Raw genomic sequence first — 27659 nt, 5'->3', positions numbered from 1 at the left:
GGTTCGATTCCTGCATGGGCCAGTGAGCTACGCCCTCCACAGCTACTAGATTGAAGACAAGGATTTGACTTGGAACTGAGTTTTAGAGCTTTTTCACCATACAAAACTGAAACTATACTGATTAAACAACTCCCCATTTCCCCTCCTCCCCTAGCCCCTGGCATCTAGCATTCTGCTTTCTGTCTCTATGAATATGACTCCTCTAGGTAGGTACTTTATGTACATAGGATCATACAGTATTTGTCCTTTTGAGAGTGGCTTATTTCCCTTAGCACAATGTCCTCAAAGTTTATGTATGTTGTAGCATGTATCAGAATTTCCTTCCTTTTTAAGGCTGAATAATATCTATTGGATGGATATACCACATTTTGTTTATCCATTCATCCATCAGTGGACACTTGGGTTGCTCCCATCTCTTGACAATTGTAATTCTGCCATGAACATGGATATTCAAATATCTGTTTGTAATTTTTCTTTCAATTCTTCCAGGTTTATACACAGAAGTGGAATTTCTGGATCATGTGGTAATTCTATTTTTAATTTTTTGAAGAACCATATACTGATTTCGATAGCAGCTGCACCATTTTACATTCCCACCAACAGTTCACAAGGGTGGGGGAACCAAATCTTTGATAGTAAATGAGCCTGCCCATTGCTCCAAAGAGAGACACCATCTCAGTCTTCCAATGTTTGATATATTATAATTATCCTTGTAAAGAACAAAGAATAGTCAGTACCTCACTCGCAAGACATGGAGAAATACGAGTGACCCATGGAGAATTGTCTCTAAATAGTATGCCTTATCTTCTCAACCTCATTGCAATCTTCTAGAAGTCATTAACCATCTCCTCCTTTTTCTATAATCCACATCTGTACTTAGTTGATAGCTTGCTCCCGAAAGATATATCCATGTCCTATCCCCCTGTGCATGAGCCCTTCTTTGGGAAAAGAATCTTTGCAGATGGAATTAACTTAAGGGTCTCAAGATGAGATCATCCTGGATTACTCAGGTGAGCCTTAAATCCAATAGCAGGTCTTTTTGTAAGAGTGAAGCAGATATTAGACAAAGAGGAAGAGAGTAAGTATTCGAGAGTGCTAATCATTATAATGGGCTCCAGAAAAATAATTAAAGAATGCAAGTATTGATCCTCATCCCTCCTCTGGTTGCTAAGCCATTGTGAGAAAAGTAAATAATAAATGCAACGAAGTACAGAGACTTGGTAGACGTTTACACGGTTGGGCAGGCACACACATACTCCAGGAAGCAACTGGGGTAAACAAAGGAGCCCTAGGCTATGTGGTGGAAGGTCAGGGGCATTCAAGGTGTGGCCCTTAGTAGTTGTGTGATCTTTGCAAGCCTCTTCACCCTGTAGAGTGTCCGTTATCTTAGCTATAAAATGGGCCGATATTAGCCATCCCACCTGTACCATGGGGTTGCTATAAGGCTGGCCAGTTCATACAACAAGTGGTGCAAGAGAAAGTACGTCACCAATTTTCAAGCACAACATACGCGTCGATGCACAGAGTTAAGACAGGCTAGGCTTCAGAGGGAGCCTGGCAGCACTTACATTCCAGTGAAAGACTGCCCATTTGTCATTGTCTATTGGTTTTTCAGCCTTCTTCAACACCAAACATTCAAGTGTTCTTGTTTAGTGGAACAGATATGACTCAAAGTGTTGCTGGTATGAGTTTCCTGGAGGAAGTGGGCTTTGAGAAAAATTCTGAAGACAAGAAGACTTCGTGAATCTTAGGCAGAGAGCAGGGTTCTCTGATATCATGTCAGAGGAGAAAGAAGGAACGCTAACCTCGTTTGCATAATTGGCAGGGAAAGGATCCGTGTGGAACTGGGAGGTGATGTAATTAGGATAATTTGATAAAGAGTCTCAAAATCAAATGTGAATAAATTGAATCCAGTGCAGAAGCATCCACCAATTATGCTGTCAAGGCTGCAGGTGGGTGAAATGGATTTATCTACAGTGTTCTGAACCTCTCGTAAGAAACAGTCTGGAGGCAACACTGCCAGTTACTGTGATTTATTTCAGAGGAGAAATGAACCCAGACTGTCCCAGAGACACTAACTACAGTGGAGGAAAAAACCAAGCCAAACACACACACACAAAATTTAAAAAAACAATAAAAATCCTCTAACATTTAGCCATGAGCCAGTTGCAGGAAGGAATGGGAAATTATTCAGAGGTTCCCATACCTGAGGGAGAGTGACAGTGCTTAATCGGGAGAGCTAGGGGAAATGTGCTGGATGTTTCAATGTCATTACTGAGATTTCTTGTAAATAAGAGGCATGATTGCATTTTAATTCCTAGCATGCCAACCTTTGAAATTTTTATGTTTACTTTTATTTTGCATGTCAAATTGATTAAAAATTTGTTTTGTTGATAAAAAACAACAACAACGAATATCTAACACAATTCAAGAGGGTGTGTTCCAGGTAAGCACTATTTTATCTGGTTAACAATACATGTCATGTATTTTCTCTGTAGGTGATGGGGAGGGTGAAACAAAGGTGTATTTGCTGTACGTCAGATATACAGCAGAGACCTTTAAATATTTTATTTCATATTAATCTCTACAATAGCTCTGTGATGTAGATATTACTTTCATTTTCCAAGTAGGAATCTGAGTCTCAAAGAGGTTATGTAACTTATCCAAAACAGTATCTTAGCAAATTCTTATAGCACTTAAAGTGCTGTGTGGCAGTTGCTTGTTTTCTTGTTAGAGCAGATGCTGTCTACACAATGTGCCCGCCTCTACCTGTCATGTGAACCCACTGGGCCCTGTCAGCATTGCAAATGCCAGCTACTACTCACTCTTGTCGCCTCTCTCGCAGCAAGAGGTGGCACTATGACCCCGTTTTGTCAATTAAAAATACAGGTGCCTCCTGGGAGCCGTCAGGGGAATTTTAAGATGTGCTGCATTCATTGGCCTGCAGCAATACTATCCGGCCACTTGGCAGAGGGGAAAGATTTGAACGACCTGGTCCTCAGGGGTCACAGTCCGCTGAGCTCTCGGCTTCTTGTTGGGGGAGGAAAATGATCTCCTAGCGTTTGGATTCGTTGTATTTGGGTATTGTCTTACTTGCAGCTGAGAGCATTCCACTAATCGAGATAAGACAGTCTTGCTTGGGTGCCTGAATTCTCACCAAGCACTTGTGGGGAGCGGTCACTGCCCACAGGTCACCCTGCACGGAAGTGATCCCTAAAAGAGTGTGTGAAGACCAAGTTAGGTTCTCTCTTTCGGGAATTTGACCTGGAAGTAGAGGAAGATGGCCGTGCATTTGGCAGAGAAAGGAGACATGAAAACAGAACAAAGAGAAAACAAAAATCAAACAGAGCCTGAGAGGAAAGCTGAGTCGTGCCAAGGTGGTTCTGTCCATTCGAGTGAATATCATCCGTAAACTCGTGATGCCCGAGGGAGGATGGGTAAGCAGAGGGGAGGGATCACAGCGTGGACCACTTACCCCCATTCACTTTGTACTCTATGATGCTGAGGCCAGTGCAACCCCAGGAGACGGACTCAGGGAAGTCAAAGCAGTCTAGGGCCTCTCCACCATCAGTACCGTGCTGTTTCCTTGCCAAGTCGGCAAACAGACCAGCACATTCTTAAGTAACTTTAGACTTTCATGTCATTCATTGTCCCAACCACTCCCTCAACCTATACCTCGGGTGCTGCCAGTGTCCTAAGCCAAAGCAGTGCCCCGTTCTCCAGTCGTCTCTGTGCCGCCTGGCAGTAAGGCCTATTCTTTCTGGGTTGCTTGCTTGCTTCGCTGTCACAAGTAGTTGTAGAGAAAGCTTCCACTAACCTGGTATAGGCCGAGACATGTCCTGCAAACAAAACAGCCTGCCTAACACAACCCGTCTGCTTCTTGTACTAAACCCCTCTCTCCTTATGTAGTAATCTGCTCAGACTGCCATAACAAACAAAGTGGCATAAACAACTGAAATTTATTTTCTCACAGTTCTGGAGGCTGGAAGTCCACGATCAAGGTGCCAGCAGGGTTGGTGCCAGCAGGGTGAGGCCTCTCTTCCTTGCTTGTAGACAGTCGTCTTCTCGCTATGACCTCACATGGCTTTTCCTTGGGAGGTATGCAGAGAGAGAGGGAGCAGGAGTGAGCTCTGGTGTCTCTTCTTATAAGGACACTAATTCTATTGGATCAGGGCCCCACTCTTTTGACCTCATGTAACCTTAATTCCTTAGAGCCACCATCTCCAAATATATGCATATATGCACATATATGCATATATGTGTATATATATATTTATATGTAAATATATATATATAACTTTGCGGGGGACACAATTCAGTCCATAGTGCCTTGAAAGTGGTAGCCATATCAGGTTCAGCTTTTAATCTTCCATCAGAGCACAGTCCTGACATACCGTATTTTCCAATAAATGCTAGTTCAGGGAAGTCATGAATGAAATGACAGAGCTGAGATTTTAATTCAGGTCTTCTAACCACCAAATCAAATGCTGGACACCCACAGAGAATTAAAGGAAGAATAAGACACGATTTGCTCTCTGGGAACTTAACCTTGTTACGGTGGCAGGGCAAACAATTTAAATCAATTATATTATGATGAATCATGCCATGCTGAGTGGGCCCAGCTGGGAAATATGGAGGTGGTTTCTGAAGGGGTGGGGCATGAGCTGGCCCTAAGAGGCTGGTTTGCTTTGGGACTTTGGGTAGACAGGAGGAAAAGGAAGGGCACTCCAGCCGGAAAACCTTAGGATCTGAGATCTGAGATGGAGGTCCGAGATTCAGCATGATAGTCCAGGATAGAGTGAGGAGACCAACTGGGCTGGACAGAAGTGCACTATGGGGTGAGAGTTCAAGAATAATTGGGGTGGGAGGGACCAGACAGCAGGACAAAGATGTGGAGAGTTTTCGAAGATTCTGAATAGGAGGATGACATCTTACAGTCTAAAGCAGAGGTGTCCAAACTTTTTTCAACATTTTTCACCAAGGGCCGTATGCGGTAAAATACACAAACAGCCTGGCCACTCACTCGAGATGAAGTACGTATTGCCTCACCTGGTTTATCTAAGTAAACTAAATATATTTTTGGAATTTGCTGCGGGCCACTTAAAAATGGATTGTGGGCTGCAGTTGGCTCATGGGCCGCAGTTTGGACACCCCAGGTCTAAAGTAACCTTTCCACTCAGACCAATAGTTCTGATATTTCAACCAACCCTTTAAAAATAAATAGAAAATGTAATCCTTTTCTCAGTAAAAGGAATTACTTCATGGCTATGATAATCAATGATGAATAACTTAGGAAAGACTTTTTTCATCATATGGATTATTGATGTGGTTGTGCAGAAGGTGCTACGATTTTAAAGCCGGAAGTGCATTCAATATTCGGGACGAAATTTCAGGTGAATTCTTGATACCACTAAATACAGCTTGTCACTTTTTTCCCCCAATCAGTATATTGGATTGTATAACACCTGCAGTCATGCTTTATGCTGTAACTTGCCCATGTTTCTAAAAGTATTTATTATTCTAAAATTATGTATTCCAAGTGAACTCATGGAAGTGTATTTTAGCGATCAAGCCCAACTCCAGAATTTTCATATATATTTCACGAGACAACTCTAAGAATACAATATTTTTCAAAAGAGAATACCATGAAAGACTGCATGTTCAGCTACATGCAATTCCTTAGCAAAACTACTGAAAACCACACCTACTCTTGGGAAAATATCCAGACAGTGTGATAAAATGAACAACTCTTTAAATGTTAAGAAATTCAAAGCCTGAAGGGCGCTACACGCCCACTCTCCACTGTCTACAACGTGTCATCATGTCCCCAACACCCACCAAGGATCTGCCCATGGAGACAATGATGTCTGAAAATTATTGTGAGACGTTTAGAGCTTTTAATCCAAATTTAAGTAAGTCAGAAGCTTTTAGGAAGTGTGGGTATTTAAGAGGGAGCCTTCCTACGTGTGTATGTGTATGTCTGCGACTCTTTGAACGATGTCACCTTAAAGGAAGTTGATGTTTTTCGTTTTTACAAATGCTTTAAGAAGATCCTTTTGGATGATATCACACAACTTTCCATATTTAGTTGGAACATTCATTCTATTTATTCTTTCAACATCTGAATGCATACCATTACCCCAACTTTGGGAATATTTGGGGCTTAGGAAAATATCTATTGGGACTGTATGAGTCAAGCTAGACGCCCCCTCAGTGTTCAGTTTACCAGTTAATGTTGGATCCTGTGGTCTGCACCGCCATTATTTCACACGAAGTCATTTCTTGCTTTCACTGTTTTTCCTCATCCACATCAGTTGCCCTATATGCTAGTCTCAGCCCTTCTCCCTCTGTCTCACTCTCTCCCTTTGGGGAATGTAAAAACAAATGTTGACAGGTGTCACTCTACGTTTTGGAGATCCTTCAGGAAGCAGCCCTCCCTGGAGGGCAAATACAGTGTAAGAGAAAGTGAAGGTGAAATTGACTGTGAAGCTCAGGCTTTTGTTTGGCTGTCCTATGGGTTCTTCTACTGTGGCCCAGAGCCTTTGGCTGCTGCAGCTTCTAGCAGACGAAGAACAGCCTGGTACTTACAAGTCCTTCTGCTGCTTTCAACACAGATCAGCCTGAAGGAAGGGACAAAGAGAGCATGTGTGGGTTCAGGGAAGCAGAATTTCCAGTTCCCTTTCAGACTTCTGGTGAGCCATCCTTCATTCTTAGATAAGTACGAGTGACACTGAGTGGCTGAGGGTAGACAAAAATGCTGGCTCCAACTCACCACCTGTCTCCTGCCTGAGCATTCATGTTTCCCAGCCAGGCCCTGGCTCTGATTTGACACCTTGAATCTGGACCGTTCAGTCAGGCTCATTTAATCCCTGGCTGTGAACTGCTTGCTTCTTCGCTTACCCTTGTCTGGCGTCTTACCTCTGGCTTTGATCCTGGATTTCAGAACCTGATACTGTTTCCTTCCTTCTGATCTTCTAGCCTAGATTTATTTCCTTTGCTGTTCTGGATTCTCAACCTTGGTTTCTGACAGAACGGGGCTGGGAATCATAACGAGGTTCTTGGTGCGTACGTGGGTCCTTGGCTCTCTGTGCAATTGGCCATTGGACCCAGCCAAGCTGATGCATTTCGAGTCTCAGGCTCCAGTATCCTCCAGTCCTTTAGGTGAGGCACCCCCTAAGCAGCTGCAGTTGGTCACAGGCTGTACAAAGTGTCAAAGGAGCCCTTCGTGGGGACTTGAAGGCCCAAGATTATCAGCAGACACCTGGGCAGAGAGAAAGTGTCAAACAGGTGGCAGGCTGCCTGCTGCTTGCCTGGTGGCATCAGCCCTGAAGGCCATCTTTCTGTTTCCATGTTCCGGTCAGGAGTGATAAACAATGGCTCCTGTTGCTTGTGGCGCCCCCTGGCCTTAGGCTTATGCAAAGAAGGGACAGCTTGAGCCTGCGTTGGCCCCTTCCCACTCCTGGCATCTTGGGTTTCCCTCTTTGGATATTATGCCACCATCATCCCAAGTTTCTACAGTCCCAGAAGACTTTTTATTTCAACTCAGCTTTACAAAATAATGCCCTCTACCCACAGAGTGCCCCCATGCTCCATCTCAACCCCTATAAGACATGATATGCAGAAGAAGGTCTAACCTGTCCCCCTCTCTCAGGCCTTCCGTAGCCCACTATGGCCGGAATCTCAGGACGCTGACTCACCTATCCCACCGCATCGTGCTGAAGGGGTGGTCAGACGTGGAGCTAGAGAAGGTTTCAGCATCCCTTGGAAGATGGTTACTAAGAACAGAGCTCTCTGTTCCCACAGGTGCCCTGTGGGAATTCTGTTCTGTTGTCAATGGGAAGGGTCTATCTACACTTAGGGTTCTCCCAGGCAACCCTTTCCCCGGGAGAGATTCTGTGACTTCATGGACAGAACGACTCCTGCTTTGATTTCCCCTTTGACTCATAGCAGTGGCATACTCCCTGGTCTCATTTCTTTCCGTCCTCATGGTCATTTTGTTTCAGAGATCTTATAGACCTTTCTTTCCATGTGGATTTTGGTTTTCTTTCCCCTGTAGCTAACAGGCCCTTCCACAGAGTTCCCTAACTTTAAGTACTGCGGAGAAACGATTGGGTGTGAATCTCCACCCAAAAGGCCCTAAGCACCTTATGTAGATGAACCCACTCCCCAGGAAGACAATTTTGCCAAGCCAAAGGTAAAAAGTCCTACTAGACCCTTCTCCCAGGCCAGTGGAGCCACTTGCCTTACATTTATGCAACTTACATGATTCTTCCAAGAATTAAAGAGGTCTAGCTAGGTCTCTACCTCCAGTCATTGCAAGTAAGTAGGAAATTTAAATAACATGTTCGGCCTTCATAAAAATTTAGGTATAATGCCTTTTTTTCTGCAGCTTACCAGGGAAGGGACATCAGAGAACCTATGAGATCTATATTCCTATTTTTACGTTCAAATCCTCTCTCTTTTAACAATGTAAAAACTGTTCTCCTTGTCTGCCTGTGAGTAGAATAAATCCTTTGTGCTGTGGGTAATTAGAGATGAGGAAAGAAGGTTTACTTTCATCAAAATTTTCTAAATTACCTGTTGTACTGATAGCTCTAATCACACCTCACTTTCTTTTTAAATAATTGTGACAGTGTAAGCTATCACATCGCATATTCTGCACACCTCTATTGTGGCATTTCTCAGAGTTGTAATGCATTACGGTGACTTCTGGGGACTCACGTGAATAATCTACAGACATTCAATTTCAGTTCGCTCTCCCACACCCAGTGACTGTATCAAATGAAGTGTTTTTAATACGAGGCTTTAGACACATAAAAAGCCTATTTACGAGGATGTCAACAAAAGGACAAGATAAAAATTGCAAATGAAAAACACTGGTCCAACTCTAATTTCATAACCCCGGCTCCACCAGAGAAGGATCTCAGAGGCTGGACATTTCTCCTCAGGAAAGATTTGGTGGGAGAAGAATGGAATTACGTGAATGACTTTCTTAAGCCAGGACTTGGCTGCCCCAACTTCCACTTTCTGCTACTGTTTTTGTTCTTATGGAAGGTTGAGTAGGACCAAGTTGGCTCTCAAAATATCATCTGAATAAGCAAGGTGTCACTGCAGCAGCCCCTACGTGGGTTCAGCTCTCTTACAGAATTCTTTTCCCAGCCCAGATTTCAGAGCATCCCACTGGCCCTTCTTCCCTCAAGCTATTACAGCAGGTGGGAAGCCCTTGTCTTTTATTGCCCCATTTATTTTTACACAGAGGTACAATATTTATCAATACCAGACCTCAATACACCTCTCTGCACAATGTGTGCTGACCAGTGCGTTCTACAGGATGTCTTAAAGCCTTTCTGCAAGAATGAGCTTTGTGGACAGAATCTTGTCACATGTATCTCTGTATCCCGGGACTTTGTTTGGTGTTTATTGCATAATTGGTACTGGAGAAATAACTGCTAAGTAGTCAATGACATTTCATGGATGAAAACAACACACTGTTATTAAGAATGTATCATCTACTCCTTCAACCTTTAAGGATGTAGCTATGTGCCAGAGGAATCATTAGAAAAGCTAGAAAGGTAAAGATGGACCAAATCTAAGTCTTATTTGATAGGAAATGATTATTTAACAGATTTTACCCACCTTCTGCAATGAAGGAGGGAACAGGGAATAGTCAATGCAAATTCAAATTAAAAATAATAAAGTGTAATTTATGCATAGATATTTTTCAGAGCATTCCCCCAAATATCTTCAGTGTTGAATGCTCTGGATATATTATGTTAGGGAATCCATATGAGGGGCAAATAGTATGGGGAAAATTTTACCAGCTATTCCAAGTTCCTGACGTACTGTTTTTGAAGGTCCTTAAATAATTCTATTTTTAGAATAGAATAACCATTTTTAAAGGGCTCAGCTTGGGCTGGTTGGTAACTGTTGCTCTTCACAGCTGTAAGTTGCCTATATGTGGACAGTGAAACCAGCCTCAGTCTAACCATTCATCAAATCTGCAAATGAGGAAATTGGACCAAGTGACTTCTGAGCACCTTTTGCCTCCTTGTTCTGTGCCAATCAGACTCGATCTGGAAGCAGTGATTCTCTCTGCATGTTTTTCTTCTGTTCTTCTGAGTTATAGCTTGGAGGGCTGTTGCTGAGGTTAAGTTTTTAAATCCCTTAAACGGCTCAATTTTAGCAACTCTTGTTCTCGCTAATCCTGACCTTGAGAGCCAATGTAGATATCTTGCTGTCACCCCAGAAGACACTGAGGGATGCAGGCTCCCCACGTCTTTTCTTCTTTGGATGTGAGCCCCACTCTGCGTATGGTGTAATACCCTCCTGTTTTAGGATTGCTGTCGTTATTCTCCACTTCCTCCTTCTTCCCAGTTCTCTCCTTCTGATACTTTTTCTTTTTAAAGCATAACAGCACAACTATGAGCACAGTACAAATCTTTGTGGCCACTGCCTAGGACAATCGTTTTCAAACATTATTATTTTTTTTTTGTAAAAAATGAAACCATTTTTGAAACAGTAATTGCACCAGGCCCCTAATATTTAAGTCAGTAAAGACTGGAATATCCTCTTTTGGCTTTTCTAACTCATGAAACGTCGGCACACTTCTGAATAATTTTAACACCAATTCTTAAGGTATCGAACAAACAGAAATTATGAAAAGAAATAAGCATTAGTAAAGACACTTTTCTTGTTTCCTTGGCTGTTATGAGTGTATGGTAAGGAAACAAGGACAATATATGCCTACTTTTAAGAGTTTTCTTTGGGTTCTTCTGTTTTCCCATTCATATGTATGGAGGCTTCATGACCCAGCTCAATTAAATAAAGGAAAAAAAAAGTGGAGTAGGAAGCCAAGGACCGAGTCATATAGAGCGCTCTGTTTATGAGAATTAGGCCCAATTAAAAGAATGATGAACAGGAAATGTCCAACATTACACCAGGCGGTTGAAGTTAAAGAAACAAACTCTACTGAAGTATAACAAGAATAGAGCAACATCATGAGATTGTAACCAAAGCCAGAGAGCATGTCTAGCATAGTATTTCAATCTGGAACTTTCTCTCTGCTAGCCGTGAATTAATGGCGATGCTTCCATCTTGGCTTCTGCCCCAGGGGAATTCAAAATAACGACCTAGGATGAGGAGGCCAGTTACTCTGTGCCCTGCTCCTTTGCTGCAACCCACCATCTATGCAACGAGATTTTGATTCTCTCGGATACCTGTGTTTAGGAGAAGCATGCCTCCAGGGAACCCTGCTTATCTCTTCTGCAAGATTTCCTCTGCTGATTTGAAGGGAAGAGTTTGACTTTTCCTACCATGGCAGACTCCAGATTTTGACACTGTCAGATATCTTGAATTGCAGGCTCTTTAAAACATTTGCTGACATCCCATTTTAGCAAAATATTATTTCCTTTCTCTGGTAGCCTAAGCATGTCTCTTTCTTGTGGGATTTTATGGAAAGCTGCAATAAGCAAACAATATACTCCAATGTCTTGAATTTTTCTAGACATTGTGTTAGATCTTGGCAGGTACATCTGAGTTCCAATATGTTGCCACTACGCAGAAGGACTGCCAACTTCTCAGCTCACTATTGAATTGTTCTCACTATTTTCCACTCTGCTTACTTAGCCAATTTCACATTTTCGGGTCTCTAACTTGTAATTCCCTTCTTCATGGAAAACATGTTTTACACATCAGGATGGAGCAGAAGACACAGTTTAAACAGTCTTAAATAATAAAAGGAATGTATTAGGGATGTATTAGATCACATTTCAAAAGTCCAATGGCATTGGAAGGCTTCAATCAGGTTTGGTTTGATCCAATTACATGTCTCTGTGATTGTTTTGGCTTATTGCCCTCCTGCTTTTTGTCAGTTGTATCCTCTGACTTCCTTTCTGGTAGCAAAAAGACTCTAGCAGTTTCTGCTTTCACTGTGCAGAAAGAGAGTTTAACTCCAGTCGGTGAACAAGAGCCCTTAATTTCATTTTCATCAGACCAATTTAGACCACATGCTCATTCCTCAACAAATCACTTGGCAAGAAGGATGTGTTTATGCTCATTATTTTGGGCCAAATGAGGGGGTCACATCTGCAGTCGAGCGTACTGCTCAGCTGCTACGTGAGGTTTGTAGAGGAATGGAAGCAGGAAGGCCACCAACCACGTGCACTATACCCCTTGGAGAATCTGTGGACTAACCACACTGTGGCTGCCAGAAGCCCACTCTTGTGACCTCATGATAGTGTGGGATGGGAGAGCAGAGTCCAGAGAGCGGGACCTAGCAGGCAAGCCCAGGGGTGTCCATTACACCATGAGAAACACACATTCCCTTGCTTCGCCTAAAGGGCACCTAAAAATACCATGTCTGCCAACCAAACAGGTACTGATCATTACTGTGAAAAACATCCTAGGATGAAAACAGAAATCTTTTTTTATTGCTTCTCGGCCTTTTGGCTAAGATCAAGTGAAAACAGAAATCTTTTAAAATAGTACAAAAACCTAAATATTCGAACTTGAAATCATACTTTGGTGAAAATCTCAGTCTGCTGCCTGCCGGCTGATCATGTCTTGGATTGTTCATCAGATCTTAAGGCCAAAGGTTTTCTAGATATTGTGATGAGTATGGATCTCAGTCTAGATGCTGATAGAAGGGACACCTATTTCTTTATTTTCGAGGGTACCCAGATGTGATTCTGAGACCCAGACGCCTGGATTAGTGGGAAATTCAATCTCAGTCATTATGGGACCACCTCGCCTCCCTCAAGGTTCTACAAAGATGCCCAAGGGTCTTAACCAGCACCTGTGCAGTCAGGTGCTAGGTAGACTCCTCTGGCGTATCTTTCCTCACAGCTTTCTCCTGGACACTTGGGGTCCAGGTTTACACAGCCTCTCTTGGTCCAGTGGCTGTACTGCCTCCAAGTCTTGCCAGGACAGGGTGTCTTGAGCAACACTGGCCACTCTGGAGTTCAGGCCCAGAGTCCTTGCACGTACCCCAGCCATTCCTTGCTTGTCACACACTTCAGCCTCCTTCGCCCCTTCTCCCTACTGTCAATCTTTTAGTCCCTAAAAATACCATCTCTCCTCCTTAACACTGTCAAAGTCAGTCTTTTTTTAATTTTTAATTTTTTTATTGGGGAATATTGGGGAACAGTGTGTTTTTCCAGGACCCATCAGCTCCAAGTCAAGTTGTTCTCTTCAATCTGGTTGTGAAGGGCGCAGCTCACTGGCCCATGTGGGAATCAAACCGGCAAACTTGGTGTTATGAGCACGGCGCTCTAACCAACTGAGCCCACTGGGCCGCCCTCAAAGTCACTCTTAACACAATGTTTTTATGTTAGCTGATGCTTTTACACGAGATAGGAGCCCAGGTGCGCCAAAGAAATGGAAGAGTCTGCTACCTGGTCGGAGAGTGGAGGAGAAAATATAGGTCCCAGTAATCAGGATGTCACAGGAATCTGACTTGTCACACAATCAAACACATCTTAACGTTGGTCTCTCTCCTGCTATCCTTTGATGGGGGTAGAGGCAGTTTCCTCTGTCCATTCATTAAAACCGGTCAGATTGGGGACATTTCTGGTCACTCTTCAGGTAACAACCGTTCATATAAACCACTCGGTGACAAAATGATTCTCCACTTATTCATCAGAATGCTCAGTCCTGTGAACAATCGGGAGTTTTGCTGTTTTTCTCCATGAAATCTTTTCCCTTCTCCCCAGGTGGGGCTGGCCATAAAGAACATGTGGTCAAAGAGGAAGGTCCTGGTCAGCGCCTCTTCTCTTTGGACTCCAGCCTCTTTTCCTTCACAGACATTTCTGCCTTTCCCCAGGGTCTGGCCCTGGGCATGGCTACAGGTGGCTGGAGTTCATGGCACCGCTGTGTCTAAAGAAATCCTCGAAAAGGCTCCTCCCCCTCTCGCATGCCCCTTTGATAAGTGGGCTAAGAGTTTTGGGACCAGTACCCAGCCATTTCCTTTGTAAGTTCTGCGTACCCATACCCTGCTACCCCGGCATCAACTTCTGGCGAAAGTCCTTGCCCTTTCTGATTCATTCAAAGCATTCTTCACAAAATGAACTCATTCTTCTTTTTTTCTTTTTCTTTTTTCAATTACAGTTGACATTCAATATTATATTAGTTTCAGGTGTACAGTCTAGTGGTTAAACATTTCTATAACAATGAACTCATTCTTAAGAGAGTAAAAGCAGAAGTCTATAGGTTAATCTGCACCGGATCCCAGGATGTCTTTCAACCTCTGCCACGTGTGGCTGCCATGTCAGTTAGCAAGAGGCGTCCCTCCTCTGTGCTGCCACATACGAGATTGTCCAATTGTCCTCAAATTCATACTAGAAAAAGTGCTCCATACCTCATTGCTGAATATCACTATGGTCACCTTCCAAGTACTCCCCTTGGGAAGCTATGCACCGATGCCAGCACGTAGTCCATCCTTCAGAGCAATTTTGGAACTCTTTTTCTGGAATGGCCATCAGAGCTGTCATTGTATTACCCTTGATGTCCTGAATGTCATCAAAATGTCTTCTTTTCAATATTTCCTTTATCTTTGGGTAAAGAAAGAAGTCACTGGGGGCCAGACCAGGTGAGTGGGGAGGGTGTTCCAATACAGTTCTTTGTTGACTGGCTAAAAACTCCCTCACAGACAGTGCCGTGTGAGCTGGTGCATTGTCGTGATGCAAGAGCCATGAATTGTTGGCGAAAAGTTCGGGTCGTCTAACTTTTTCACGCAGCCTTTTCAGCACTTCCAGATAGTAAACTTGGTTAACTGTTTGTCCAGCTGGGACAAATTCATAATGAATTCTCCCTCTGATATAAAACAAAGGTTAGCAACATCATTGCAACAAGTTCGCGAACCTAATTGTCAGACCTCGTTGTAGGCAGCTGATGTTCCACGTTAAATAATCCCACAGCATCATTTTCTCCAATGGCCAGAATTCGTTTTTCAAAGATGCTCTCTCTGATCACGACTGTAAGATCTCAGACAGTTCTAAGGGAGAAGCATGTTGACTGTACCTATTAGTACCTATTAACCACACCCCCGATCTTCAAAGAGTCCAGGGCTTCCATCTCGCGTGAAACCTGTATTGCTTTTTTCCCTTTAGTTTTTCCATGTAAATTAGCCTAAATTCCGTCACCCTAAGGGTGGAACAGTTTTATATATAGACATCAATGTCTTACATCCTGTCTAGTTACACACTTAACATCTCCAGTATGTGTACTTGTGTCCTCAACAAACCTGTAAGTTCTTAGGAGAAACAAGGTGGGCGCTCTGCCTTCCGTAGGAAGGAGCCCCAACTCCTCTGGGTCCGGTCTCCTAAGTGTTATGGGTAAAGTGACTGGGGCACCTTCCCCAGAAGCAACTGCTGCAGCTACAAGACTTGGGAGTCCTTGGACTGGTCAGGAGTCCCTCAGTCTGAAGCAAGAATGGGAATTTCCTATTCACATCCGTTTTAAAGAACTTCAAAACCATATCGAGGCTGATTACACTGGGAAGGGGGAGCCAGATAGAGTCATCATCCTGTCATTGATCTCTGTTATCAGCAGACTAGGTATGAAAAGAGGACAGAAGATTTCATCTGCAGATTCACACATTGAAACAATCAGGAGTGACTTTATCCACGGAAACAGGTAACGGATAATCAGACTCGTGAGTAATCTCACTGAGAATGTATTGACCTAATCAAGCAACGGTTTCTGGAATCCTCAATTCCTAGGGCAGGCCAATGTTATAGGCCTCAGAGGACAGAGGGAGAAAAAAATATTGACTCTAACGGAGGCATTTTTCTAATGATTCCAAAGGTTATTCTCAAATCAAAAAAGTTATTGTTACTATGGTGTTCCTGAAAACCAAGAGATTCTGACCATAGATGCCATCATCTGACAGCTAATGTCCCTAGGATAAAGTTAAAACTTTTTTTGTGAAAAGATTCCTACCATTTAGTTAATTAACACACCCATCACTTTTTTTGTGTGGAGTGACAACATTTAAGTTTTACTCTCTTAGTAAATTTCCATGATGTAATACAGTGTTATCCACTATAACCACACTTCCCATTAGATTCTCAGACCTTATTCATCTTACAGCTGAAAGTTTGTACCTGTTTACCAACTTCTATTCCCCCTATTTCCTGTTTCTGTGAGTTTGACTCTTGCTTGCTGGCTTGCTTGCTTTTTTTAGATTCCAGATATAAGTGATACCATGCAGTATTTGTCTTTCTCTGTCTGGGTGATTTCACTTAGCATAATGCCGTCAAGATCCATTCGTGTTGTCACAAATGGTAGGATTAAATTGTTTTATTCAATTAAAATCAATAATTAAGGTTCAGCTGACAAATTCAAACTATTATGAGGTGGTCAGTTCAGCTCTGCTTCTTCCAGGTGTGTCTGTCTGGAGGCTCAGGCATGAACACAAAACATCCAAAGAAATGCAGCTTGGGAATCTGGAGCTGGATGCTGGCAAATAGACTGAAAACCAGCCTCCTCCTGGCCTGCTTTCTGTTGCCTCCTCTCCTCTTTTCTCTGAAAACTCTCTCTTTTGACTTTCTAAACTGAGTGCAAGTCTCACTTCCTCCCTGGACCTTCCAGGCTCTCCTTACCATTTTAGCCCTTATCTACTTAACCTTTCGATTTTGGTTAAGTCTACTGGGCTTTGTCTCAGCAGAAAAGGCACTTGTTCCTAAGATGACAGCTGTAATCGACATTGACATAAAAGCTTGGGTCAGGTGAGTTGGTGGTATATTTATTTTCTGACCTTTGGGCTTATTTTATGGGTGTGTTTTAAGGCAATAGGCAATCATAAAATCAGCCACAAATGGATTTATCTCCATGCAAATTCATGGGTGTATCTGCCAATGTGTTTAGAAGGCTTGATGCAGGGCTTAAAAGAAATGCAGAAGCTGAGTTAGTTAAGAAAAAAAGGAAGATTTAAAAAAACGAATTAAAAAGGCAATTAAATCAATAAAACCAGGGGATTTAAAAGACAAGTAAATCAATCTAAATACTGACTATTAATCAATTTCTATATCTTTGCTTTGATGGAAATCTTTGTTCTCATTCTCTCCTTACTATCAAAAGCAGAGAATGTGTTTTTTTGTCAACTGAGTTAGAGAATGATTTTGATTACCATTCACAAAATTCATGATTCTTATGTACCATTTCTGTACGGATCATGGGACAATACCATACTTCAGAGGTAGGGGAAGTTAGTTCTCATCTAAATAGAGAACATAGAGAGCATCTAAAATCCAGCAACATGAGAACTTGTTGCTTTGTCCTGGTGACTAATAATTGCTATCGTGATGACTTATGAGTGTAATAATTGGGTAGTATGAGTTATCTAGGACTTTATGATGAAAATTTTCGTGTACTTCAATGCAAGCCAAGTTAAAAACTTCTGGAAGTATATATCCCAGTTTAGTTATGTTTTCAAACACCAGCATGCCTTCAAAGGTCTCAGTTGTAATGTGTCTGCATAATTTAATGCAAATAGAGATCCCATTTTCACTGACTAGGTTATTTCAAGAGCTGAGCTGCCAGGTGTGGAGGCGCTCAATTAAGACCACAAGCCAAACTGAAAGTAACAGTCAAGTCTTTCATTACTTACCGTGACAGTATAAGCAAGAAGCACCAGCTTCCGCCAGGAGAAGGTCAATGGATCGGGACTGACTCCGAGGTCATCGTACTGCAGAGGGTCTGGCATTTCATGGACCCAGGAGAAGGTGGGAGGAGAGTGCACGAAGGTTGGTGTGGGGAGGGCAGCATCCCTGTGAGGCCTGCTGGGTAAAGTTTTGTAACTGCCTATGGTTGAACCTGAAAAAAAATCACACATTGATTTTTAACCAGGAGCAGGACCTCTCAGTTTATTGGGCTACGTCTGGCCTCTAGGATGTTTCATTTCTGGGTTCTATTAGTAGTGACAAAGCAGCTGGATCTACCTAAAAACAAAGGGGGAATTTCCTGGAAGGGTATTGGGACATTTTAAATAATAGAAGAAAGGGGATGAATAATAAGATTATGGGAATGACCATGATACAGTTGAGCTTTGGAATCAACCAGAATCAGAATCTTGAATATTGCCAGGATTCCCCTCTCAGCTCTTCTCTGTGTCAAGTTCATTCTCTCTTATTGTGGCCTGGCTGCCTTAGGCAAAATGGAGACTTCATTGGAAAGTCCTGGGGTGGCTCATTTAATGAAAAGAATATGACTAATAACAACTTCAGAGTTTCATATATTGTAGTTTTACCACTAGCCCTACTTTTCCTAGTTCCAGTTTTTTTAAAAACAGAAGACATAGAAGAACTCTGATTGGCCCCTATTTTGATCAATCACTGTGGATGTGGACCAATCACTCTACTCTGATAGCAGAGATGTGACCATTGGGCTCCACCCTGTTTATTGGGCATCATTCCTAAAGAAGAAGGAATTTTTAGCCAAATAGAGGCATATGTTTTTCAACACATGAAAATAAATGTCATTTGGTACTATGTCTAAAAATGTAAAGGAAGAAGGATTCTTGAGAAAACTTAGCAGTTTTCATCTGCTAAAATACCTATTTTATGAATAGAGAAAACACCAAAAGTCACTACATGGTTCAGTAACTTTGTTTTTATAACTTTTTACTAAATTCATTTATCAGCCAGTGGGGTTTCTTTTTGTTTGAGTTCTTACATACACTCTCTCCCCCTTTACACACACACACACACACACACACTCACTACTGTGTAAATGTGTCTCTGGAAGTAAGCATGCCTTTTCCAACCATAAGACTTTCTTGAAGGTCCAAATTTTATTCTATTTGTTCAATGATAAAGTCAAGTTTAAAACAGTGTGTGGTATTCTTAATAGACCAGAAGGAATGACTGTCGTTCTAGTTATATTAAAGGACAGCGGATACTTACAGGGCTTAAAACTTCACTGCAGTTCACCTTGGCTATTTATTGATATTCTGTCTCATACCAATAATGACTCAAGAGGAATGAACTATGGAATAATAATCTCTCAAAAAAACAACAACTGTCTTTCCTACGAATCCCTCCAAGTGTTCTACCACCAAGTGTCCTCTCTGCTCTGTGTTGTTCCTTCTCTGAAGATGCCTCTCTCTCCAGCTTTCTTTTACCTCCAATCCTCCTCTCTCATTCAAGACAATGAAAACCTGTCTTTCTGGCCTCTTTCAACATAAAATGTAATTGTCCTCCAATACAATTTGAGCTAGTCTCTATTTCCAAGTAGTTCTTTTATATTCATCATCATTTATGCCCCTTTTGTGTGTCTCCTCATAGCAAACATGAAATTTTCCACTACTGGGCATTTGACCTCATGTTAACCTACTTTCCTACCTTCTCTGGCCTGTAAGGGGTGACAAATGTCATAGGACTCCAATATATCCCACCTGGAGGAGTAGATATCAAGTTATCTTTCTAAGGCTCACAGGACCACTTAGGATGTCAGTGACCACCACCATGTTCCTTGAAGGAATTTATAATGATGTTATGCTATTTATCAAATCATTAGCATTCTGGGAAACAACATTTTTAGCTTTCTGTAAGAAAATAACACTATCTCATAAGCATTTCAGACTGGACCGTTACTCTGCCTCTCTAGTTTCGTTGCCTGTGAAATGACAGAAGTACTGATGTCACAGGTTGTGGTGGGATTAACTGAGCTTACCCATGGGAAGTGCTTAGAAAGACGCTCGAAACATCCAAGCACTCACTGGTAGCTGCTGCTCCCATGCCTGGAGTTAATCTCTGTGAGGCAGGGTGCAGTGGGGACAATACCTCACTTCTGGGCAAAGCATCTGGGTTTCCGTTCCATTCTGGTCTTTACCACTATTTGGGCCGTCCACTTAATTTCAGTCTTTGTATGCAAAAGTGGATTAACATCACCTGCTTGAGTTATTGGTAGAGCAGAGCAGTTGTGAGACTCAAAACAACGTAACACATTATAAAAGCAGTCTATAAACATGAAACCTTCAGGGGTTATCATTACTTTGTCTGTTCTAGTTTGGTTCCCTTGTACAGTTTTGACAACGTTTCCGAGGTGTGGGTTTTCCAACACCACCAAGCAATTCTCCAACACCACCTGGGTGTCTTCCAGTTTAACTCAATTCTGACACTATCTACCTGGAAACAGCACAAGATCTCACAGGTTAAGGGCTCGGTTCCACAGGCCACCTCCACTGGAGATGCCAATTGCAAATCCAGGTTATTACTTGTGCTTCTGAATAGATGGCTATAAATCAGAGGCTATAAAACCCCTCCTCGGGTTCCATGAATTTACTAGAGTGGCTCGTGGAACCCAAAGAAACATTTTACTTACTAGATCACCAGTTTATTATTAAAAAATGTAACTCAGGAATGGCCAGATGGAAGAGATGCAGAGGGCGTGGCGTGGGGAGGGGCCTGGAGCTTCCATGCTTTCCCCAGGCATGCCACTCTTCCCAAATCTCCATGCAGACACCCATCCAGAAGCTGTTTGAAACTCCCTTCTTTTGGGTTTTTGTGGAGGCTTCATTACATAGGCACGATTGACTAAATCATCGGTTACTCTGTATTGATTCAACCTCCAGGCCCTCCCCTCTCCTGAGGTCACGAGGTGTGACTGAAAATTCCAACCCTCTGATCACGTGGTTGCCTTCCCTGGCACCCAACCCCTATTCTTAGGTGCTTTCCAAAGTCAGCTCATTAATATAAACTCCGGTGTGATTGAAAGGGGTTTGTTGTGAATATGAAGACACCTTTGTCACGCTTATCACTTAGGAAAACTCCAAGGGTTCAGATTTTCTGCCTGGAAATTTGATGAAGACAAAACCTCAGGGTTCCCAATGAAAGGTGCTGGATGCAGACAAAACATAGATTTCTTATCATAAATCACAATATCATACCTAGTTTCACCAGCCTCCCAAATCTCCCGTAACTATGAAGTCCCTCTCTTAAATTATGCTAGTTTGTTTGGGTTCTGTCATTCGCATCCACAAGAACATTATAGATAGTGACATGACTGGATGGTGCATTGCGTGTGGGTTTGGATGGTGAGACCAATATGGGAGACAGTGAGGGCTGTGACAGCAGAGTGGCTTAGAAATGGGGTGGGGACAGAAGGGACAGGTCCGGGAGGTAGTTAGCATATGGTAAGTCTTTATGTAAGTATTTATTTTACCCCACAGCAAACACAAGATTTCTAGATCAAAGGCAGACCAATATTTACTTACAAAGTATCTTTACAGTATTTCCTGATCCCCATTTTGTCCCTTGTAAAAACAAAGGCATACAATGAAGGCAGATATTCTTTTGCATATATAATGGGCATCCTTGGTACATGAGAGGAACCTCCAAATTATGTATTTTGAAGCTAGCATAGGTGCTACAGCACAGCTGCCATCCTGCCCTCCAGAGAGGGACAGAAACCTTAACTTTTCAAACAAATCCTCTCCGGGAAGAGAAGGGAAAGGTCCCTATGTATTACTACGACTGTACATGAAGATAAATGAGTGGCAAATGAATGGCTCTGGGGGAGATAAACTTGTAAACCTCACTGGAGCAATCCACTATCTGTCTTCCAAGAAACGGTCACCCTTCACTCATCCTTAAATTGCCAGTGAATTTTGCTCAGAAATTCCTGGCCTGTCAGGTACATGAAATAGCCAGCTTGTTTTCCAACAGCAGTGGGACTGATAGGAAGTGACTGAATTTGGGTGGGAAGGCTGACATTGGTTTGTTGGGTGACGCTGAGGTTTCTGGTTGAGGAAAACATGCATGGGGGCTGCTAGTGACTGGGGTAGCAGATATGGGAGGAAAGTAGAGCTGGGCTGGTAGGGAAGTAGAGAGATTCACCGGATATCGGATGAAGTCGGATGATTCCATCTTGGGACAAATTGCGTTTCAGATACTTAAAGGTCATATGAATGGAGATGCAGAATCAGCAGTTGGAAACTTGAATCTGAATTTCAACAGCAGATCTGGGCTGCAGACACATCCCTGGGTGTCCTTCACAGAGTGTCCTGTGAGACACGGGGACTGTGTACTACCTGAACAGGAAACAGGACAGAACCCAGGGTTTGTCAACATTCAGGTTTCAGCAGGCAGTGTGAACACAGAAGAAGGCCCCGGTCACATCTGCCAGGCACATGCCCTTTGGCGTGGGGGGCTGTAATTGACTATGGTTGTCACCTGCCCACCCCCGGCTGCAAATCTAGGGCAGTGCACCTAACCTATCCTGGAAACAAAGGGGAAGTCTATCATTCCTCGATGTTCCCAATGAAAGGTGCTACCAGCCTGTAAAGTATCTTTGGGATTTCTAAAGCAGTGGTTTACAAGCCTGTGTGCCAGAATCAGCTGGGGGAGTGCTTTTGAAAATATCCCAATGCCAGGTTTCACCTGCAGATTCGGATTCTGACGTGTCTGTGGGGGTTCCACTGACTTCAGTATTTTTTCGACCTCCCCAGGTGATGCCGATGTATCTCTGGGTTTGAGTACCGCTGTTCTGCAGGGACAAGCGTGTGAGCTTCCTACAAGAGCAACTAAATAAGGAACGAAGAGGCTCCTGGGACGTTTTACAAAGGTATTTACGTTTGCGGTCAGTAGCCAATCAGTAGCCACGGCTGTGGGGCTCCTGCCCTAACACGAACGCCTGTGAGTGGTGCCTCATACAGGGTTCTAGAGCAACTGGTAAGGCTGCATCTTCACGGAGTCCCATGCTTAGCACTGAATACTTCATAAAACACCCTGCTAGCAGAAAGGGAGAGAGGTTTGTAGAAGGCAGGTAGGCACGGGAAAGAGATTCTGTTGTTTTGTCTACATGTTCCTAAAAAGCCACTGAGAAGCAGGTGGTATAACAAAAGCTGACCTTGGTTACACGGTAGCAACAGGATTAGGGAGCTGCAAGATACAAAAAGTGATTAAGAGGAGCCACAAATTATAGTTGTGCCACAATTTACAGTTTGGTCCAAGGAACTTGACTATTCATTCATTTGAACTCAACCTACGCAGGGAGGTGAGCTGAGCAGAAGCCTCCAACGCCTTCTGCAGCTGGAGGAATTAGTCACGTGTCTGATCGCTGGAGGCAGGTCTGATGTCCTGGTGGTCCGAGTCCAGGGAACCATCCAGGTCCAGGGTTCTTCCCAGAGCCCTCGAGTTTTAATAATTAGGGTGGCTTACAATGCCTTATCCTCTGTTATCTACTGTACACACACTGTGAACAGATGGCAGAGGGTGGGAGAGCTGGCCGAAAGTGCAGGGGACAAAGAGGCCGCATGAGGTGTTGGACACATACAGACCCAGGTGTCAGGAGATGGAGCCCTGTCTTGTGCTATGGCCAGAACGTTTGTGTCCCACCCCACCCCCATTCCTATGTTGGAATCCTAATGCCCAAGGTGATGGTATTAGAAGAGGGGCCAGTAGGAGGTGCTTAGGTCACAGGGTGGCACCCTCACGAATAGGTTCATGCCCTTGTAAGAGGCCTGACAGTGCTCCCGTCCCTTCCACCAGGTAAGGATACAAGGCGAGGCGACATGGATGAGGGCTCTCACACTGGCACCCTCACCCTGGACTTCCAGCCTCCGGAACTGTGAGAAATAAAGGTTTGTTGTTTATAAGCTGCCCCATTTATGGTATTTTTATTATAGCAACCCAAATAGACTAAGACACTCCATGTAGTCATTCACTGGCCTTGGGGGACGGTCATCTCAACACTTTTGACTTCATTTTCTTCCTGTGTGAGATTATCAAGGCTCTTTCATGTTCTATGCACATTCTCCGGTGCTTTAATTCCTCTTCAACCTGCGGAGGTGAAAATGGTCTTACAGGAACGATTAGCCACTTTACAGAAACCCAACTACCAGCATTACACAGGTCAGTCACTGAAGAATAACAAAAATTAACCAGGTATCTTGGTATGTATTTATATCGACAACTTTGAAAAGACAGTTTTCGGGAGCAGGTTGGGGGGACGCTTGCAAATCTACTTCCCCTAAAGATCTTAGCTGGCGCTCTCCTGTGGCTATTATGTCCTTCTACTTCTCCATCGCTCACCTTCTTCTATTACTCTGTGGAACAGGTTCTCTGTGATGTTTAGGGTTGTCATAAAAGTCCCAAAACGTAATTGCAACTTGCTTTAATTACGGTGTCAAAATAGCAAACCATAAGTCGAATTTCAAAATCGAAGGAATTTCAAAATCGTTACAAAATCCCCATGCCTGACTGTCACTGCACTCATTTTTATCCCCTTGTCTTCAGATTATGGAGGTCTGCAAAAGTAAAATCTAAAAGACAATGAACACGAGAAAGCGTACAGAGTTTGTCATACTTGTGGCCTGATTATTTTTGGCTTTTACGGTCTATTTCCTTTTTGGTACCGATCTCGTTTTCTTGGGTGCTTTGCTTCACTGTTTTCGCATTTGTCTGTTCGTTTATACTAAGTAAATTCACAAAGCACAGACAGGGTCTTTGTCATTTAAGTGATGCTGCCTGTGCCCTGCCCGGGTGGAGGGCACACTCTGTCATCAATTCCTCCTAAGTACTGAACCACGAGAAGGCAGGTGGTCGCCCCAGAAAACAACGCTGGTCTTGCACCCGGAGTCACGATACAGTCTGGCGAGTGACGTCACTAGATGTTTCTGTTCTACTTAAGGGTTCCATGTGAAGCTTCAAAAAGCAAGAGACCAGGTTTTGGAGTCAGGCAGACCTTTGTACACATGCTGCTACTGTGTTGCTAGTGGTATGCTGGAAATGCCAGGAATTTTGCAAGTCAGTTGCTAGAAAAAGCCATTATGAAAAATTAAATTTTCCCAGCTTACAGTGAAAGAATTGTATTAAAAACAAAGGTGCTAGTTACTTAAAAGTCATCAGCTCCTGATTATTTACTATCCTTGATTCTCATTATTCACAGTAGTTATATTCTTTAAAGTGGCCGTGAACGCTGAATGAGGGAATACAATGTGAGAAGCACTCCCGGTTCCTGGGGAAATACAGGGTTAGGTGCCTGAGAGCTTCTGGTCACACGATTTTCATCAATCCATCAATACATAACCTTGTTTTATGTACATTTCTATTCAATGACACCTGTTTAACACATACTGTTGATACTGTTGACAGTGAACTCAACAGCCAACAGCGCTCCACCTCACACCTGAATGACGCTGATCTAACGCATGTCTTCTCTCCGTGGGGCCCATCACAGCCTTCCTGTCCTCAGGAACACCAGATGGCACTTCAGCACTATGCCTGGGGGCCATTGCAAACAGCAAAACCACCAACAAAAGCACAAAAATGCAGGAAATGTGGCAATGAATAGACTGTAAAACAGCATCCGTGTTCACAGTCTGAGAGCTGAAACAAGAAGACAGAGTGTTGCTGGTTCAGCCTCAGCTGGGATCGTGTTTGGGCAACTCAAATGTTTCGTTGCATGCATTCTGCATGGCTGTGAATGACTGTGAAAACGTGGCAAGGATTGACTTTGGGGATACAAATGAATTTTAGCAAGTAGGATTTGCACATATGGAATCCACAAACGATATGCTCTTGAGGTTATTGATCTTTATTGTATCTGTTTGGTGGAAATCTGTGTGCTACAATGCGTTTCTTCCCAAGTCTTGAGTGCAGTGATGTTGTTTGTCACTCTAGTTGTTTGAAACTGGCCACATGGGAGTATTTACACCATGGAAATTGGCACTGCCACAGACCAAGGCTGGATGTGTTGATTGTCTAGATTTAAGATAGTGATAGAGAAGATGTTAATGCAGATTAAACTTAAAACTGTACAATGTCTAGACCCATTACATTGCGAGTAGCACAAAAAGTTGAGGAAATATTCTTCCAGTATTCAGAAACTATTATCTGACTCAGCAAAGAAGGCACGCCCTGACGGTTGAATGGGTGATGTTCTGACGTGTCTTTGTTTGTTTCATCTTAATCTTTCATGTACAAAAATATCCACCAATGTTCATGTCAGAGCTAAAACCTTTTGTCAAGAGCCATAAAAGGTATGACAGAAATCGACACGAGCATTCTGTGAGAACACCTGTCAAATGGAATTTACAATTATGTATTTTATTAAGATTTGTCAGTTGCATCCTACCCATCCTTTACCAGGGACATTTATAACTTCAATGTGTCCATTTCCAGAGAGCTGGCTGTTTAAGCAGAGTAATCCTGCTCCTAGCAGCGTGGCCTCAATTACTTAACCCCAGGCCCCAATTGAGTTAGATGTAAAGCAAAGAAATAAATACACCTTCCTCATACAGTTTTGAGCATTGAATGCATCATGGCTCCCAATATATCATTTCCAGGGTAGAGACTTGACAAACTGTCAGTCCCCATCTCCTTACTTGGAGGACAGAAGCGGGTCCGATCACCCCTGGGCACACCCATCCTATATTCCCAGAGCTCGCCCTGAACAGCCAGCCATTTGTCCACACTGAAGTCTCCTTAATTAACAGGCAGGTGAAAACTCACCACTAGGTGGCATAAGCAAGATGTCATTGATGGCTTTAGTGCTTCAGACAACAGAATTGATTTGGAACACTATACATACATAACCCTCACCAGGCTAGAGAGAAGATGAACGAAATGTTTACAGTCTGCAGTCATGGCATTCCGTGCAGATAATTCGAGTCTGGTGATCCATGCCGGCACCCTGAACGAAAATGTTAACCTCCCAGCCTCATTTTGACAAGTGTAAATAAAATGAGTTAAGCTCCGTCTTTGGCAGACCCAAACTCCCTTTGGCAAACCTAGGCTCACAGTGTCGTCTGACCACGACTGGCTGCTCTGCACTTTCCATACTAGTGGCAGGTATGTCCAGCTTAAGGTGGAGTCAGAAAAGCCCTCCAGCCCCCAATCTTCTTGCTAGATCTCCCATAATCAGTACTGACGTGTTAGTCTGGAAACTGATGCTGGAAGGAGGTGACTGCACTGGCAGCAAGTGCAGGCAGAGCTGCAAAGAGCTGAGGGGCTCCCAGCATTCCCGTCGTCACCTCGGTCTGGAGCTCGGGAATCTCGGAGAGGCCACTTACCTTTCCTTTGGAGGGTAGGTGACAAAGGGTGCCTCCCTGAAGTCTAAGTGAAGTCTGCAAGGGTTCACCTGCCACCTGTCGGTGAGAATGTTCACTTCCAAGCGATTCTCACGTGTTCAACCACACACTTCCATCCACTCAGTGGCCCCAACACTGTGGGGGAATCATTCAACCAGTTTCACACTTAAAAACAAAACACTAGACATCAACATTTTAGAACTAAACTAATAAAAATGAGCCTTATTAGTTTTCTGTCGGCATGAAATTCACAAATAAAGATTTTGTACGAAAACTGTTACGGTATCATCGCTAGCTTGATTTATTTCCACCAATCTCTTCTCTGTTCCGACATCTCCATTAATGATTTTGATGAATAGTTTTACACATCTGGGGTGGTTCTGGTCATTCTAATGGGGTCTCTCTGAAGCTGTTCCAAGGTGGATTAGTACTGAACATAAAAGAAAACATCGGTTTCTCGTGAAGTACAGACATCGCTCTCTATCTGAACACAACACAATGTTACTTTGTGTTCTTGAATGAAACTAAATGCAGAAGTGGATTTTAAGGACTTTAACCATAGCATACGTTCCTGGGTATCTGTGTGGTGGTCTTTGGATATAAGTCCGACAAGGAATGAACTTCAAATTCT

General features: G+C 43.1%; 1 protein-coding gene across 1 annotated transcript in view; it reads right to left on the bottom strand.

Moving 5' to 3' along the window:
* Positions 1-15069, bottom strand: part of NMT2 (N-myristoyltransferase 2) — a gene marked incomplete at its 5' end in the record, with an annotated part of 67398 nt that extends 52329 nt beyond the window's left edge. The window contains one exon of the mRNA XM_081051821.1: positions 15039-15069. Within this exon, the coding sequence (XP_080907947.1) occupies positions 15039-15069 (31 nt within the window). The remainder of the gene's footprint in view (positions 1-15038) is intronic.
* Between the last annotated feature and the right edge of the window lie 12590 nt (positions 15070-27659).

The sequence above is a fragment of the Rhinolophus hipposideros genome (genome assembly GCF_964194185.1).
Source record: "Rhinolophus hipposideros genome assembly, chromosome: 1".
Lineage (NCBI taxonomy): Eukaryota > Metazoa > Chordata > Mammalia > Chiroptera > Rhinolophidae > Rhinolophus > Rhinolophus hipposideros.
The sequence above is the reverse complement of the archived record's forward strand: the minus strand, read 5'-3'. Positions and strand labels throughout refer to the sequence as shown.